The sequence below is a fragment of the Oncorhynchus clarkii genome, chromosome 4 (genome assembly GCF_045791955.1).
Source record: "Oncorhynchus clarkii lewisi isolate Uvic-CL-2024 chromosome 4, UVic_Ocla_1.0, whole genome shotgun sequence".
Taxonomy (NCBI): Eukaryota; Metazoa; Chordata; class Actinopteri; order Salmoniformes; family Salmonidae; genus Oncorhynchus; species Oncorhynchus clarkii.
The window spans coordinates 88,777,906-88,795,789 of NC_092150.1; the positions used below are offsets into that span (position 1 = coordinate 88,777,906).

A 17,884-nucleotide genomic window follows, 5' to 3' on the forward strand; every position below is an offset into this window, starting at 1 on the left:
TGTGTCGGAGGCTACACCGTGCACCCGTCAACCTTGGCTAGCGCGCACTGCGCCCGGCCCGCCACAGGAGTCGCTACGTCCAGAAAACATTTGACTATAACAACATTCTTTTAGCCGACGGGCTTCAAAACTAGTTTACATCACATCTCTCCTTTTATCATATCAATATACTCACCTTGACGTCTCTGCTAAAAGTTCCAGCACGTCTCACAGGAAGAGGAAAGAAGGCAAAATCAAAAGCTCCCTATTGGATATTTCAATCAGACGTGTGGTTTTCAACAGGTGTGACCTCAAAACATGACTTGTGGGGTTGTCTTCATATATCCCGGCAATGTTAGTTGATTCGCCCTCCAGTGGTGCTGTAGTGTTCTGTTGAGTGCATCTCCAGGAAATCACAGAGTCGTAGTGTAACGCCTCTCTCTAGAGCTGCCCGCAGTAGTGCTGCCTGCAATAGTGACTCTAGAGCTGCCCGCAGTAGTGCCTCTCTCTAGAGCTGCCTGCAGTAGTGCTGCCTGCAATAGTGACTCTCTCTAGAGCTGCCCGCAGTAGTGCCTCTCTCTAGAGCTGCCCGCAGTAGTGACTCTCTCTAGAGCTGCCCGCAGTAGAGCTGCCTGCAGTAGAGCTGCCTGCAGTAGTGACTCTCTCTAGAGCTGCCTGCAGTAGTGCCTCTAGAGCTGCCTGCAGTAGTGCCCCTCTCTAGAGCTGCCCACAGTAGTGCCTCTCTCTAGAGCTGCCCGCAGTAGTGCCTCTCTCTAGAGCTGCCCGCAGTAGTGCCTCTCTCTTGAGCTGCCTGCAGTAGTGCTGCCTGCAGTAGTGACTCTCTTTAGAGCTGCCTGCAGTAGTGACTCTCTCTAGAGCTGCCCACAGTAGTGCCTCTCTCTAGAGCTGCCCGCAGTAGTGCCTCTCTCTAGAGCTGCCCGCAGTAGTGCCTCTCTCTAGAGCTGCCCGCAGTAGTGCCTCTCTCTAGAGCTGCCCGCAGTAGTGCCTCTCTCTTGAGCTGCCTGCAGTAGAGCTGCCTGCAGTAGTGCTGCCTGCAGTAGTGACTCTCTTTAGAGCTGCCTGCAGTAGTGACTCTCTCTAGAGCTGCCTGCAGTAGTGACTCTCTCTAGAGCTGCCTGCAGTAGTGACTCTCTCTAGAGCTGCCTGCAGTAGAGCTGCCTTCAGGTTCGAATCCAAGCTGTATCACAACCGGCCATGCCTGTCTCATAGGGCGGAGCACAATTGGCCCAGTGTTGGCCGTCATTGTAAATAAGATTTTTTCTTAACTGACTTGCCTAGTTAAGGATAAATAATACTAAATAGAGCTGCCTGCAGTACTGACTCTAGAGCTGCCTGCAGTACTGACTAGAGCTGCCTGCAGTACTGACTAGTCTACAGTACTGACTCTAGAGCTGGCTGCAGTACTGACTAGTCTACAGTACTGACTCTAGAGCTGCCTGCAGTACTGACTAGTCTACAGTACTGACTCTAGAGCTGCCTGCAGTACTGACTAGTCTACAGTACTGACTCTAGAGCTGCCTGCAGTACTGACTAGAGCTGCCTACAGTACTGACTAGAGCTGCCTACAGTACTGACTAGAGCTGCCTGCAGTACTGACTAGAGCTGCCTACAGTATTGACTCTAGAGCTGCCTGCAGTACTGACTAGAGCTGCCTGCAGTAATGACTCTAGAGCTGCCTGCAGTACTGACTAGAGCTGCCTACAGTACTGACTAGAGCTGCCTACAGTATTGACTAGAGCTGCCTACAGTACTGACTAGAGCTGCCTACAGTACTGACTAGAGCTGCCTACAGTACTGACTCTAGAGCTGCCTGCAGTACTGACTAGTCTACAGTACTGACTCTAGAGCTGCCTGCAGTACTGACTAGTCTACAGTACTGACTCTAGAGCTGCCTGCAGTACTGACTCTAGAGCTGCCTGCAGTACTGACTCTAGAGCTGCCTGCAGTACTGACTAGAGCTGCCTACAGTACTGACTAGAGCTGCCTACAGTACTGACTCTAGAGCTGCCTACAGTACTGACTAGAGCTGCCTACAGTACTGACTCTAGAGCTGCCTACAGTACTGACTCAGTGGGCCTTTCTAAATTGGATGTTTTGCACAGAATGATCATTATTAGGCAAATAATAATAATAATAATAATCAGGGCCTCAAAGAAAATAATGGTCTGGTGGGTTAGAAATGCCTGGTCCCAGTCCGCCCCTGCCAGAACCATACGGTTTATTTACAGAATGCCCATTCACAACTACACTAGAGGATATATTCTATATATATATTATATTCTATATATATATATTCTCTCAGATTATCATAATTGATCATATTCACTTAGACTGCAGCATAATCCAGATTGTATGTTTCTGAATTTGTCAATCTGGATTATGGAGGTGCAGTCAGAATTTATTTCAGTCAAATTAGCAAAAGGAGGGAAAAGTCATGTTACGGAAAAAATAAACAATACAAATTGAGGCAGGTAAAGTTTGCCATTGCTAATGAGATCGTACTGTGAAACAGAGGGGTGACCATTGTTGGCTCAGTTGTTTTGGCTTGCATGCCATTCCTATAGTGCATCTTTGTACAGAAAACAAAACCCTAAGGAACATGGCATTTGCTTCAGTTAGCAAGTTGATAGTGTAGTGAATTGACCTTTACTATAATCTTGATATTTTGTTTGTTTTACACGTAAGGGACGCTGTGTCACTGTGTCATCATTAAAACAGCACAACACATAATAAGTTGCATATATACACATATATATATATATATACACATATATACATACACTGTCAATTCAGTATTGGATTTGTTGGAAGAAACAGTGAATGCAAACTTTTCCTTAACTTCAAAAGTTTAGGAGTTTACGAGAATGCAACGTGAAAGTTTAAATATAATTAAATATGAGAAAGTGATACTGTGTGTGTGGTTTGATTTGAGCACTGAAAACTCATTTAATTTCATCTTACCCAACCCCCCCCCCAGACACACACATACATTGAGGCAAAGGGTCAGCCACAGTGCAGCCTCCCTGTAGCGGTTTGAGAGCCAAGTGCCTTGCTCAAGGGCACAATGGCAGCCAGTGGCGAAGAGGCCAGCAGCCCTACGGTTGTCAGTTCAGCTCCCACTTCATCGCCTGGCTCAGGGCTTGAACCAAGAACCTTCCGGCTACTGTTCTACCACTCAAACTTTGGCTATATACCTCTTGTAAACGCAGTAGGACCTCACAGACACAAACACATTTGGAATGAAGGTTGTTTGAAATATTGAAATATATTTCTCAAAAAAAATAAAAAAAACACAATTTTTTTTTGTTGTTGTTGGTTTTGTATCTTTTGAGGTTGTACTGTATGTGGTCGCCATGAAAACAGACATCACAGAAGACTCTCCCATGGCGTAGCTCACACGACCACACACATGAGACTCTCCTGGTTGTTTTGTGTGTGAAACGTTTATTGTTTCTTCAGTTTATTTAATAAAATAAGCAACAGTGCTAACATACAGGAAGACATTACAGTATAAAATGAGAAGCGAAGCTCAAGATAAACTGGTGCATGAATTTTATCATCGAAAGGAGGAAGGAAAAAAACAACTAAAAAAATACTAAAATTGAAGATCAAGAATTATTATAATTTTTTTGTTTTTGTTTTTTTAAACGCAAGATAAATCTATTCTGTATTCTAATAATGGAATAAACAACTATGGATCTCCTAAAAGTCAACAGGTAGAATGTGTAGTCTTCATGACTTTGTTTTTTCGAGAAACGGGTTAAGCATATTCACAGTCTGCAGACCTAGAGGAAGGAAGAAAACTGATTGAAAAATATGCGACAAAGATAAAAAAATAAATAAAAAATGGGGGAAATCTGTAATTTCCATCCAATTAACTTTTCACTTAAATGATCTTACAAGAACATGATATATCTTCCTTTGACAAAGATAATAGACATCTGGTCAACGGATTAAAACAGTGCATTTCTGTTCACCCAGTTACATTGGTGCTTTCACACAGAACCGGGTTTACCCCCCTCCCCCCCGAATTATATTCAGCCATGGGCTGGTTTATCTTTGAGCAGATGGTCAACAGATAGAGTATGAGGAAAAGCAGAATTATTTTAAACCTTGATTACATTGGGATACGATCACATACAATGCCTTCAGAAAGTATTCACACCCCTTGACCTTATCCACATAAAAACAGTCGTTGTGTCACCGGCCTTCACACATTACCCCATAATGTCAAAGTGGAATTATGTTTGTAGAATTTTATTTAACTAATTCATTAAATATTAAAAGCTGAAATGTCTTGAGTCAATAAGTATTGAACCCCTTTTGTTATGGCCTAAATAAGTTCAGGAGTAAACTGCTTAACAAGTCATATAATAAGTTGCATGTACTCGCTCTGTGTGCAATAATAGTGTTTAATATAATTTTTTGAATGACTACCTCATCTCTGTACCCCACACAAACAGGTAAGTTCCCCTCAGTCGAGCAGTGAATTTCAAACATTCAACCACAAAGACCAGGTAGGTTTTCCAATGCCTCGCAGAGAAGGGCACCTATTGGTAGATGGGTAAAAAATAAAATCAGACATTGAATATCCCTTTGAGCATAGTATAGATATTAATTACACTTTGGGTGCTTTATCAATATACCCAGTCACTACAAAACTACAGGCGTACTTCCTAACTCAGTTGCCGGAGAGGAAGGAAACCACTCAGGGATTTCACCATGAGGCCAATGGTAACTTTAAAAAGGATACTTCTGGGGTTTTGCAATGAGGCCCTTTTCTACTTCCCCAGAGTCAGATGAACTCGTGGGTACCATTTGTAGGTCTCTGTGTCCAGTATGAAGGAAATTAGAGGTCGCTTTGTGAGCCAATGCTAACTAGCGTAAGCAGAATGGCTGGTAATCTGGACTTTCACTCATTCTGCTAACGCTAGTTAGCATTGGCTCACAAAACTACCTCTAATTTCCTTCATACTGGACACAGAGACCTACAAATGGTCTCCACAAGTAGATAGAGGGCCTCCTTGCCAAAATCCCGAAGTATCCCTCTCAAAATATTTAATGGCTGTGACAGGACAAAACTGAGGACGGATCAACAACATTTTATAGTTATTCCACAATACTAAACTAAGTGAAAAGAAGAAACCTGTACTGAATAAAAATACTCCAAAACATCCATCCTGTTTGCAATAAAGCACTAAAGCAAAACTGCAATTTTTTACTTAATGTCCTGATTACAAAGCGTTATGTTTGGGGCATATCCAACACATCACTGAGTACCACTACTCATATTTTCAAGGATGATGGTGGCAGCATCATGTTATGGGTATGCTTGTCATCAGCAAGGACTAGGGAGTAAAGCTAAACACAGGCAACAAATCCTAGAGGAAAACCTGGTTCAGTATGCTTTCCAACAGACAATATCCATGCTAGAGCTATCGCTTACAAGGAACAGGACACAGACATGTACGCAAGCAACAAGCGCACTACAACCTCTTGACTAGATATCAAACATGTAAAAAAACAATATAGAAGAAAGGAGGAATCCTATTACACTGGCTCAGATGCTCGTCGTTTGTGGCAGGGCTTGTAGACAATAACCGATTACAAAGGGAAACCCAGCCGTGAGATGCCCAGCGATGTAGAACTACCAAAATGAGCTCAATGCCTTTTATGCTTGCTTTGAGGAATATAACATTGTGCCTTGAGTGAAAGCCCATGTTCTTCTGAATGACTCTGATCTCGCTCCCCGTAGCCGATGTAAACAATAACAAGGCTGCCGGGACAGACCGAATACCAGGGCACTCCACTGAACCCCTTCCCTCTACAACTGGATCCTGGACTTCCTGACGGGCCGGCCCAAGGTAGTGAGGCTAGGCAACAACACATCTGCCATGCTCTCAAAGCATGCTCAAACCAGCTGGCAAGTGTCTTGACGGACATTTTCAATCTCTCCTTGTCCCAGTCTGTAATCCCAACATGTTTCAAACTGACCACCATTGTCCCTGTTCCCAAGAGCTCCAAGGTAACCTGCCTAAATGACTACCGCCCCGTAGCACTTACATCTGTAATTATGAAGTGCGTTGAAAGGCTGGTCATGACACACAACACAATCATCCCAGACACCCTAGAGCCACTCCAAATCGCATAACCCCCCCCCCCCCCCAACAGATCCACAGATGACGCAATCTCAATTGCAATTCACACTGGCCTCTCCCACCTGGACAAGAGGGGAATTAACTATGTGAGGATGCTTTTCATAGCCTACAGCTCAGCATTCAACATCACAGTTCCTTCCAAGCTCATCACCAAGCTTGGGACACTGGGACTGAATCTCTCCTTCTACAACTGGATCCTGGACTTCCTGACGGGCCGGCCCAAGGTGGTGAGGCTGGGCAACAACACATCTGCCACGCTGACCCTCAACATCGGGGCCCCTCAGGGGTGTGTGCTTAGTTCCCCTCCTGTACTCCCTGTTCATCCACGACTGTGTGGCAACCCATGACTCCAACACCATCATCAAGTTTGCTGACGACACGATGGTGGTAGGCCTGATCACTGACAGCGAAGACACAGCCTACAAGGAAGAGGTCAGACACTTAGCCGTGTGGTGCCAGGACAAAACCTCTCCCTCAACCTCAGTAAGACCAAGGAGGCCTATAGGAGAAAAAGGGGAGAGCCCCACCCCCCTCCCTCCACGTGCCTGTTGTGGAGGGGGGTTGAGAGCTTCACGTTCCTTGGCGTCCACATCACTATGGTCCACACAGCATGGCAGTCCCTCTTCCCGCTCGGATCCTCAAAAGGTTCTAAAGCTGCACCATCGAGAACATTTTGACTGGCTGCTTCACCGCTTGGCATGGCAAATGCATCGCCCTCGACCGCAAAGCACCACAGAGGGTGGTGCGGACAGGCCAGTACATCACTGGGCCCGAGTTCCCTGCCATCCAGGACCTCTATACCAGGCGGTGTCAGAGGAAGGACTGAAAAATGTCCAAAGACTCTAGCCACCCCAGTCGTAGACTGTTCACTCTGCTACCGTCCGGCAAACGGTACTGGAGCATCTGTGTTTGGACCAACAGGCTCAGAGACTGCTTCTACCCCCAAGCCATAAGATTGCAAAATAGACTGCTGAACAGTCAATTAAATGGCTGCACTGACCATCTTACACCGACTCCACACACACTCACTATATAACCTATATATGTATATATATATAGATTATATATGTGTGTGTATATATAGTCTAGTGTATGTGTATATATATACACACACACTAGACTATATATACACACACGCACACATATATCTATATATACATACACACAATATAGATACACACACTAAACTATAAAAATACACACACTCACTAGACTATATATACACACTGTGCATATATATATATATATATATATATATATATATATATATATATATATATATATATATATATATATACACACACACACACACATATACATATATATATACACTCATTAGACTATATATACACACACACACATATATATATATATATATATATATATATATACACACTCATTAGACTATATGTACACACACACGAGACTATATATATATATATATACACACACACACACTCACTAGACGACATGTATATACACACACTACATTGACACTCCCACACAAATTCACTACACGCACACACACCCTTTGCTGCTGCTACTCTGTTCTTTATTTTACTCTTATTATTATCTATCCTGATGTCTAGTCACTTTACCCTGCCTTCATGTACATATCTACCTCAAATACCTTATTATTATCTATCCTGATGCCTAGTCACTTTACCCTGCCTTCATGTACATATCTACCTCAAATACCTTATTATTATCTATCCTGATGCCTAGTCACTTTACCCTGCCTTCATGTACATATCTACCTCAAATACCTTATTATTATCTATCCTGATGTCTAGTCACTTTACCCTGCCTTCATGTACATATCTACCTCAAATACCTTATTATTATCTATCCTGATGTCTAGTCACTTTACCTTCATGTACATATCTACCTCATATCGTATGTCTAAACATTGATCTTGTAGCTTCATTCTTGTGTACTTTATTTTTTATTCCTCGTGTTACTATTTAAAATTGTATGATTGATTGATTATTGATTATTTTTAAACTTTGCATTGTTGGGAAGGGTTTCTAAGCAAGCATTTCACAGTAAAGTCTACACCTGTTGTATTCGGCGCAGGTGGAAAAATACAATTCGATTTGACACTGGGATACAAATTCACCTTTCAGCAGGACAATAACCTAAAGCACAAGGACAAATATACACTGGAGTTGCTTACCAAGATGTCATTGAATCTTCCTAAGTGGCCTAGTTATAGTTTTGACTTAAAATAAGCTCGGAAATCTATGGCAAGACTTGAAAATGGCTGTCTGACAATGATTAACCATCAACTTGACAAAGCTTGAAGAATTTTTAAAAGAATAAAAGTGCAAATATTGTACAATCCAGGTGTGGAAAGCTCTCAGAGACTTACCCAGAAAGACTCACAGCTGTAAATGCTGCCAAAGGTGATTCTTAACATGCATTGGGTACTTACTTACTTGTATTAGATATTTTCCGCGTTTTATTTAATATATTTGCACGTTTTGTTTTCCCTTTGTCATTATGGGCTATTGTGTGTTGATGGGTGAGATTTTTTTTTGTAATCCATTTTGAATTCAGGCTGTAACGACAATGTGGAATAAATCAAGAGGTATGAATACATTCTGGCCCTGTTTGCCTCTACTTATACTTGGAAACAGATTTCCTCAATTTAAAATGATTTGAGCTGATTTGCTGGTTATTTTACAGTCTTATGTCCCCCCCAAAAAACTAAATCACACACATGCACTACATGGCCAAAAGTATGTGGACACCCGCTCGTCGAACATAATATTAATATGGAGTTGGTTCCCCCTTTGCTGGTATAACGGCCTCCACTCTTCTGGGAAGGTTTTCCACTAAATATTGTAACATTGTTGCAGGGACTTGTTTCCAGTCAACCATGAGAGCATTAGTGAGGTCGGGCAATGATGTTGGGCGATTAGGCCTGGCTTTGCAGTCGGCGTTTCAATTCATCCCAAAGGTGTTCGATGGGGTTGAGGTCAGGGCTCTGTGCAGGCCAGTCAAGTTCTTCCACACCGATCTCAACAAACCATTTCTGTACGGACCTCGCTGTCTGTGTATTTTTCTTTAACCTTTATTTAACTAGGCAAGTTAGTTAAGAACAAATTCTTATTTACAATGACGGCCTACCCCCCCCCCCCCCCCCGGCCAAACCCTAACCTGGACGACGCTTGGCCAATTGTGCACCGCCCTATGGGACTCCCAATCACGGCCGGTTGTGATAGCCTGGAAAGGAACCCAGGTCTGTAGTGACGCCTCTAGCACTGAGATGCAGTGTCTTAGACCGCTGAACCAGGATCTGTAGGGACGCCTCGAACACTGAGATGCAGTGTCTTAGACCGCTGAACCAGGATCTGTAGTGACGCCTCTAGCACTGAGATGCAGTGTCTTAGACCGCTGAACCAGGATCTGTAGGGACGCCTCGAACACTGAGATGCAGTGTCTTAGACCGCTGAACCAGGATCTGTAGTGACGCCTCGAGCACTGAGATGCAGTGTCTTTGACCGCTGAGCAACCCAGGAGCCTGAAATGCTGTAGCGTTAAGATTTCCCTTTACTGGAATTAAGGGGCCCAGCCCAAACCAATGAAAAACAGCCCCAGACCATTATTCCTTCTCCACCAAACTATACAGTTGGCACTATGCATTTGGGGCAGGTAAGGTTCTCCTGGCATACGTCAAACCCAGATTTGGACTGCTAGATGGTGAAGTGTGATTCATCACTCCAGAGAACGTGTTTCCACTGATCCAGAGTCCAATAACGGCGAGCTTTACACCACTCCAGCTGACGCTTGGCATTGCACATGGTGATCTTCGGCTTGTGTGCGGCTGCTCGGCCATGGAAACACATTTCATGAAGCTCCCAACGAACAGTTCTGATGCTAACGTTTCTTCCAGGGGCAGTTTGGAACTCGGTAGTGAGTGTTGCAACCGAGGACAGACGGTTTTTATGCGCTTCAGCACTCGGCGGTGCCGTTCTGTTCTGCCTTCCACTTCACAATAACAAGAGCAGAAAATTTGACGAACTGGCTTGTTGGAAAGTTGGCATCCTATGTCGGTGCCACGTTGAAAGTCATCGAGCTCTTCAGTATGGTCCAGTCTACGGCCAATGTTTGTCTATGGAGATTGCATGGCTGTGCGGTCGATTTTGTACACTTTTTTTTTTAGCAACGGGTGTGGCTGATATAGCCATATACACTAATTTGAAGTGGTGTCCACATACTTTTGGCCATGTAGTGTGTATGTGTGAGAGATATGATGGGCAAAGCTGTCATCAAGACAAAGGGCGGATACTTTGAAGAATCTCAAATATATTTTAAATTTGTTTAACACTTTTTTTTGGTTACTACATGATTCCATATGTGTTATTTCATAGTGTTGATGTCTTCACTATTATTCTACAATGTAGAAAATAGTAAAAATAAAGAAAAACCCTTGAATGAGTAGGTGTTCTAAATGGTACTATATATATATATATATATATAAAAAAAATATATATATATATATATATATATATATATATAAACTTGGGGCCCGCCTATTGGGGAACTAACCAGGATATATAACATACGTTTTGTAACCTCCAAATAACTACCGTTATTAATAAATAACGACCGGTATAACCACTAGCCCTCTCTCCTAACTGTAATAAACAAAGACAAACCATCACACAAATGCCACTCCAAAAACACAAAGAAACATGGCAATACTCCATCAAATTAGATTATGAACAGAATGTAATGTACATACCTATAAACCAGGAAGCAGGGGGTGAGGGCAGTGATCTTCTGTTACTAGAAATACTTAGTGCGGTTGAGAGCTCTCTGAGCTATCTGTCCGCTCTGGTCTGTGATTTTCTCCCAGTCTGTTTGACCCACCACAAAGCCGATATCACGCTTGCGCTCCGCATCCTTCTGCTCTTCGAGGTCAGCCCAGCGAACCTAGACGACAGGAAGGACAACATCCAGCGGGGTCACGAGCAGGAAATGGGTCACAAGCAGGAAATGGGTCAGGATTGCAATTGAACTATTCCAGTAATTTTGCAAAACAGTATTTAGGGAGCACATCAAACCACATTCTCGCCAATAGATAATCGTGTTTTTTGTGATGAAATGATCTGCCTTAAAATACAGAGATTGACTTGTCACAAACGATAAAATGTTACTGTCCGCAAACCATATTTCATGGTCAGTCATTGTAAATAAGAATAGACTTGCATGGACAAATAAAGGTTAACAACAACAACAACAACAACAAAAAAGCATGAATAATATTAGACAGGATGTGGAGGTTTTGGGTCTGTTAAACAGGAAACGGGTACGACGGGATATAATAGTGTATACCACTTTACCCTCTTCTTGCCGGGTTCAGAGTGGCGCGTGGCGTAGTCGTCTGGCAGCTGAAGAAAGTCATCCATGCCTGCCACGTCGTCTCCCTCCCTCTTCCTCTTCCCCCCCATCACCAAGCCGTCCAGCTTGTCTGTAAGGAGAAGAGCGCTCGCCACGTCACCTCACGACTCAGCAAAAAAACGTCGTCATGATCACCGTGACGATGCCCGACACTGCTCAGATTCTGTATAACGCCATTATCTTCCTGCATCTAAAAATATTTTTAATGCTTGTAAGAAACTTTCCATGTTTTCCAGATGTATTACCAAAGATCCCCTCTCAGTCAAAGAGTTGTCTCCTCTCATTTTGATTTTGAAGCAAACTGTGTGTGGTATAAAAAGCACTAATGTGTTCCTTTATAGAACATCTTGTTTTTTTTTTTTTGTAAATATAAGTGAGGATGTTATTTATTTGAAAACGTACTATTTTGATCTGTGTGTGTTCTGATCAGATCATTTTGTATTCAGCGTTTATGCACATTTGTCACTAATAATAAGGAGGAGGCTGGAAACAGTTCAGACCACAGGTGTCAAACTCATTCCATGGAGGGCCGAGTGTTTCTCCTTGGGGACCCCCAACCGTTACAGGTCTTTGATCCATTCCAGAGCTAGCACACCTGATTCAACTTGCCAACTAGTTATCAAGACATTGACTTCTTAAATGATCTCTTATTATTTGACCCTGCTGGTCATCTATGAACATTTGAACATCTTGGCCATGTTCTGTTATAATCTCCACCCGGCACAGCCAGAAGAGGACTGGCCACCCATCATAGCCTGGTTCCTCTCTAGGTTTCTTCCTCGGTTCCTGCCTTTCTAGGGAGTTTTTCCTAGCTACCGTGTTTCTACATCTGCATTGCTTGCTGTTTGGGGTTTTAGGCTGGGTTTCTGTACAGCACTTTGTGACATCAGCTGATGTAAGAAGGGCTTTATAAATAACTTTGATTGATTAAATCAAGTGAGCTAGTTTAGGGCAACAACAAAATTGTCAAAGTCTGGGAGTCCCGGAGAAGTTTGAAAACGACTGGTTAAAAGGATAACACTGTGGAAAAAAGGGAACATCTACTGGAAGCTGTAGTTGTTAGTGAACGTCATGTACAGTGCCTTCGGGAAAGTATTCAGACCCCTTGACTTTTTCCACATTTTGTTACATTACAGCCTTATTCTAAAATGGATTACATAAAACAATTTCCTCAGCAATCTACACACAATACCCCATAGTGACATCACAATACCCCATAATGACATCACAATACCCCATAATGACATCACAATACCCCATAATGACAAAGCAAAAACAGGTTTTTATACATTTTTGCAAATGTACTAAAAACAAAAAGCAGAAATACCTTATTTACATAAGTATTCAGACCCTTTGCTATGAGACTCGAAATTGAGCTCAGGTGCATCCTATTTCCATTGATCATCCTTGAGATATTTCTACAACTTGTTTGGAGTCCATCTGTGGTAAATTCAATTGGATTGGACATGATTTGGAAAGGCACATACCTGTCTATATAAAAGGTTCCCCAGTTGACAGTGCAAGTCAGAGAAAAGACTAAGCAATTAGGTCGAAGGAATTGTCCGTAGAGCTCAGAGATAGGATTCTGTTCAGGCACAGATCTGGGGAAGGGTACCAAAACATTTCTGCAGCATTGAACGTCCTGAAGAACATAGTGGCTTCCATCATTCCTACATGGAAGAAGTTAGGACCCACCAAGACTTCCTAGAACTTTCCACCATGCCGAACTGAGCAATCGGGAGAGAAGTGCCTTGGTCACGGAGGTGACCAAGAACCTGATGGTCTCTGACAGAGCTCTAGAGTTACTCTGTGGAGATGAGAGAACCTTCCAGAAGGACAACCATCTCCACAGCACTCCACTAATCAGGCCTTGACGGTAGAGTGGCCAGACGAAGCCACTCCTCAGTAAAAGGCACATGACAGCCCGCTTGGAGTTTGCCACCTAAAGACTCTCAGACCATGAGAAACAAGATTATCTGGTCTGATGAAACCAAGATTGAACTCTTTGGCCTGAATGCCAAGCGTCACATCTGGAGGAAACCTGGCACCAACCCTACGGTGAAGCATGGTGGTGGCAGCATTATGCTGTGGGGATGTTTTTCAGCAGCAGGGACTGAGAGACTAGTCAGGATCAAGGCAAAGATGAACAGAGCCAAGCACAGCGAGATGTTTGATGAAAAGCGCTCTGCAGCAGGTTAGGACCTCAGACTGGGGCGAAGTTTCACCTTCCAACAAGACAACAAACCTAAGCACACAGCCAAGACCACGCAGGAGTGGCTTCGGGACAAGTCTCTGAATGCCCTTGAGTGGCCCAGCCAAAAATCCGACTTGAACCCGATCGAACATCTCTGCAGAGACCTGAAAATAGCTGTGCAACGACACTCCCCATCCAACCTGACAGAGCTTGAGAGGAGAATGGGAGAAACTCCACAAATACCGTCATGACAAACTTGTAGCGTCATACCCAAGAAGACTCGAGGCTGTAATCACTGCCAAAGGTGCTTCAACAAAGTACCGAGTAAAGGGTCTGAATACTTATGTAAATATCATATTTCAGTTTATAATTGTTTTAAAATAAATTAGGAAAAATGTCTAAAAACCCATCTTTGCTTTGCCATTATGGGGTATTTATGATGAGGGGGAAAAAAAAACGATTTTATAAATTTTAGAATAAGGCTGTAACGTAACAAAATGTGGAAAAAGGTCAAGGGGTCTGAATACTTTCCCGAAGGCGCTGTACATGGAATCAAAGACGTTTTTGAAATCATTCCATTCACCACATAGTTGTTAGTAAATATCATGTACATTAGTAAGATCAGAAAACAAAGGGAATACCTACCGAGTTTCGCATCAGAAGTGTCCATCTCCCATTTGCTTTGTGGAATGTAACCCTAAATTATACAGAGAAGAGACCGCAAGGGTTAGGCCTCTGAGCGGCAAGGAGCTAGGGGTCAGGAGGAGGATATGAATGAATGAATATGAGAGAGAGAGAGAGAGAGAGAGAGAGCGAGCAGAGAGAGAGAGAGAGATGGTTTCGGTGACGGAAAGAAGGCGTTGAAATAGTTACGTTAATCAAACAATATCAGTACAAATCAGGAGAATCGTAAGAATGCCACGACATTCTTTTAAGACGTTGGCATGCCAACATGTCAGATGTCATTATGACACCCCGTGTTGAGAAGATTTGCCTTTGGTGTTAGCCATGATCAAAGCATTTTGAGACACTTCAGAAAACAGCTAGTTGATAGACAAGCTAGCCTACTACAAGTGCACAACTAGATTTGATCAACACTTTCTTTGTGTTAATCGTGGTTCAACACCAAGTCAAAACAGATTATACAGCCTAGTTACTGAAGAAGAAGTTAGACCATTAGTTAAACCCCCCAACACAACACTGATGTGCACAAGTTGGACATTAAATCGTCTTTGATTCTGCAGTATTTGGTAAATAAATTAAGAACGTGAAATACAAGTATTCTGGGTCAAAACTTGAAATCAGGATAGTTGTTATACCTCTCAAACCGTATGCTTCCAACACAGGAAACTGTAGTGGATATAGCCATTTCCTTAAAAACAGGAAGCTGTAGTAGATATAGCCATTTCCTTAATAACAGGAAGCAGTAGTGGATATAGCCATTTCCTTAATAACAGGAATCTTGAGCCCACAATAATAATGAAGCAGCTAAATGTACTAAATAAATACATTAATCGTTTGTTTACATTTGTCGTTAAATCGTTAAATCACGTCGGTCGTCCTGTATCTAGGTCGGCCGTCGTCCCTTACCTAGGTCGGTCGTCCTGTATCTAGGTCGTCCTTTACCTAGGTCGGCCGTCGTCCCTTATCTAGGTCGGCCGTCGTCCCTTATCTAGGTCGGCCGTCGTCCCTTATCTAGGTCGGCCGTCGTCCCTTATCTAGGTCGGCCGTCGTCCCTTATCTAGGTCGGTCGTCCTGTATCTAGGTCGGTCGTCCTGTATCTAGGTCGTCCTTTACCTAGGTCGGTCGTCCTTTACCTAGGTCGGTCGTCCTTTACCTAGGTCGGTCGTCCTGTACCTAGGTCGGTCGTCCTGTACCTAGGTCGGTCGTCCTGTACCTAGGTCGGTCGTCCTGTACCTAGGTCGGTCGTCCTTTACCTAGGCCGTCCTGTATCTAGGCCGTCCTGTATCTAGGCCGTCCTGTATCTAGGCCGTCCTGTATCCAGGCCGTCCTGTATCCAGGCCGTCCTGTATCCAGGCCGTCCTGTATCCAGGCCGTCCTGTATCCAGGCCGTCCTGTATCCAGGCCGTCCTGTATCCAGGCCGTCCTGTATCCAGGCCGTCCTGTATCCAGGCCGTCCTGTATCCAGGCCGTCCTGTATCCAGGCCGTCCTGTATCCAGGCCGTCCTGTATCTAGGCCGTCCTGTATCTAGGCCGTCCTGTATCTAGGCCGTCCTGTATCTAGGCCGTCCTGTATCTAGGTCGTCCTTTATCTAGGTCGTCCTGTATCTAGGTCGTCCTGTATCTAGGTCGTCCTGTATCTAGGTCGTCCTGTATCTAGGTAGTCATTTACAAAAAGTTGGAAAGCTAAAAAAAAAGTGACTGGCCTTTTTATGTGCTACTTTTTTCTCCTTCAACATGTTGGCACTTGCAAAAACACTTTGGAATAGCCTCAGATACGACTCCATATATTTTACATTTACAATTTAGTAGACTCTCTTATCCAGAGCCACTACAGTAGTGAGTCATTTAGCAGACTCTCTTATCCAGAGCCACTACAGTAGTGAGTCATTTAGCAGATTCTCTTATCCAGAGCCACTACAGTAGTGAGTCATTTAACAGACTCTCTTACCCAGAGCCACTACAGTAGTGAGTCATTTAACAGACTCTCTTATCCAGAGCCACTACAGTAGTGAGTCATTTAACAGACTCTCTTATCCAAAGCCACTACAGTAGTGAGTCATTTAACAGACTCTCTTATCCAGAGCCACTACAGTAGTGAGTCATTTAGCAGACTCTCTTATCCAAAGCCACTACAGTAGTGAGTCATTTAGCAGACTCTCTTATCCAGAGCCACTACAGTAGTGAGTCATTTAACAGACTCTCTTATCCAGAGCCACTACAGTAGTGAGTCATTTAACAGACTCTCTGATCCAGAGTCACTACAGTAGTGAGTGGATACATTTTCATACTGGTCCCCCGTGGGAATCGAACCCACAACCCTGGCGTTGGAAGCACCATGCTCTACCAACCGAGACACATTAGCTTTTTGTTGTTAGGAACAAGGTAACCTCGCCCCTAGGCTAACTGCTATGGCATACAGACAGAGGGAGACGACTGGTGGACGAGGTTAGAGACTCGGGGATTGGTGTCCGTCAGAGCACCTTTCGGCATGCCATGGTCATTTTGTCAGCACTAAATGGGCTGGGCAAAAAACTGATTTTGAATTTCTAAAAATATTTGAATCATTAATAAAGTAGCATTTATGAAGCGGTATCCGAGGCTCGTTCAAAACAGTAGACAGCTAATGGAGGAGAGAGTCTGGATACGAGGTTACCTTGTTCCTGAAAGTAGACCGTTAATTGAGACCTTCCAGCAGGGTTGCGGTAAATACTATTTCAATTTCAGCCAATTCAGGTAGAACACTGACAATTCAAATTCTTCAATTCCAGCCAATTCAGGTAGAACACTGACAATTCCAATTCTTCAATTCAGGTAGAACACTGACAATTACAATTCTTCAATTCAGGTAGAACACTGACAATTACAATTCTTCAATTCAGGTAGAACACTGACAATTACAATTCTTCAATTCAGGAAGAACACTGACAATTCCAATTCTTCAATTCCAGCCAATTCAGGTAGAACACTGACAATTCCAATTCTCCAATGCTTTTCATTGAGGAAAATTTGGAATTTAGTTTACTTTCTGAATTGAAATGGAATTGACCCAAAACCCTGTGACATCATATTTCCTAATGTCCAATCCCACTCAACTTCTGAGTGAGATTTGTTTCCTGGTGTACTGTAGCTTCTCTCTGTGCTTCAGTAAACATGATCCTAACATCATTTTCTTACCATTTCTAATAAATGGATCTATCATCTAATGAATTGTGTTAATAATAATAGTTCTGGAAGGACCTTCCCTGGGTGTTTGAGGTGGGATTCTGGTAGCAGTAGAGATAACATACTCAAGAGATTCATTCAATTATAAAGTTTGTGGTCTGATGTCTTGGTTGAATCTTTACGATGCACAATTCAGTCATCATGCACGGTTTTAATGAAAAGTTCTTAGGTCCCCCCCCCCCCCCCCCCCCCGAAAAAACCTTCCCACCCAATTAAA

The 17,884-nt window shown here is 43.2% G+C and overlaps 1 protein-coding gene across 2 annotated transcripts in view; it reads right to left on the reverse strand.

Moving 5' to 3' along the window:
- Positions 1 to 3,424: 3,424 nt before the first annotated feature.
- LOC139407420 (YLP motif-containing protein 1-like) overlaps positions 3,425 to 17,884 on the reverse strand; it is a 51,005-nt gene continuing 36,545 nt past the window's right edge. Inside the window, exons 19-22 of one of the 2 annotated variants that reach the window (XM_071151188.1) lie at positions 14,407 to 14,458; positions 11,510 to 11,637; positions 10,909 to 11,099; positions 3,425 to 3,785 (exon numbers count right to left, since the gene is read on the reverse strand). In XM_071151188.1, the coding sequence (XP_071007289.1) occupies positions 10,953 to 11,099; positions 11,510 to 11,637; positions 14,407 to 14,458 (327 nt within the window). In that variant the 3' untranslated portion in view covers positions 3,425 to 3,785; positions 10,909 to 10,952. The remainder of the gene's footprint in view (positions 3,786 to 10,908; positions 11,100 to 11,509; positions 11,638 to 14,406; positions 14,459 to 17,884) is intronic. The other variant, XM_071151187.1, reaches the window with a different exon arrangement.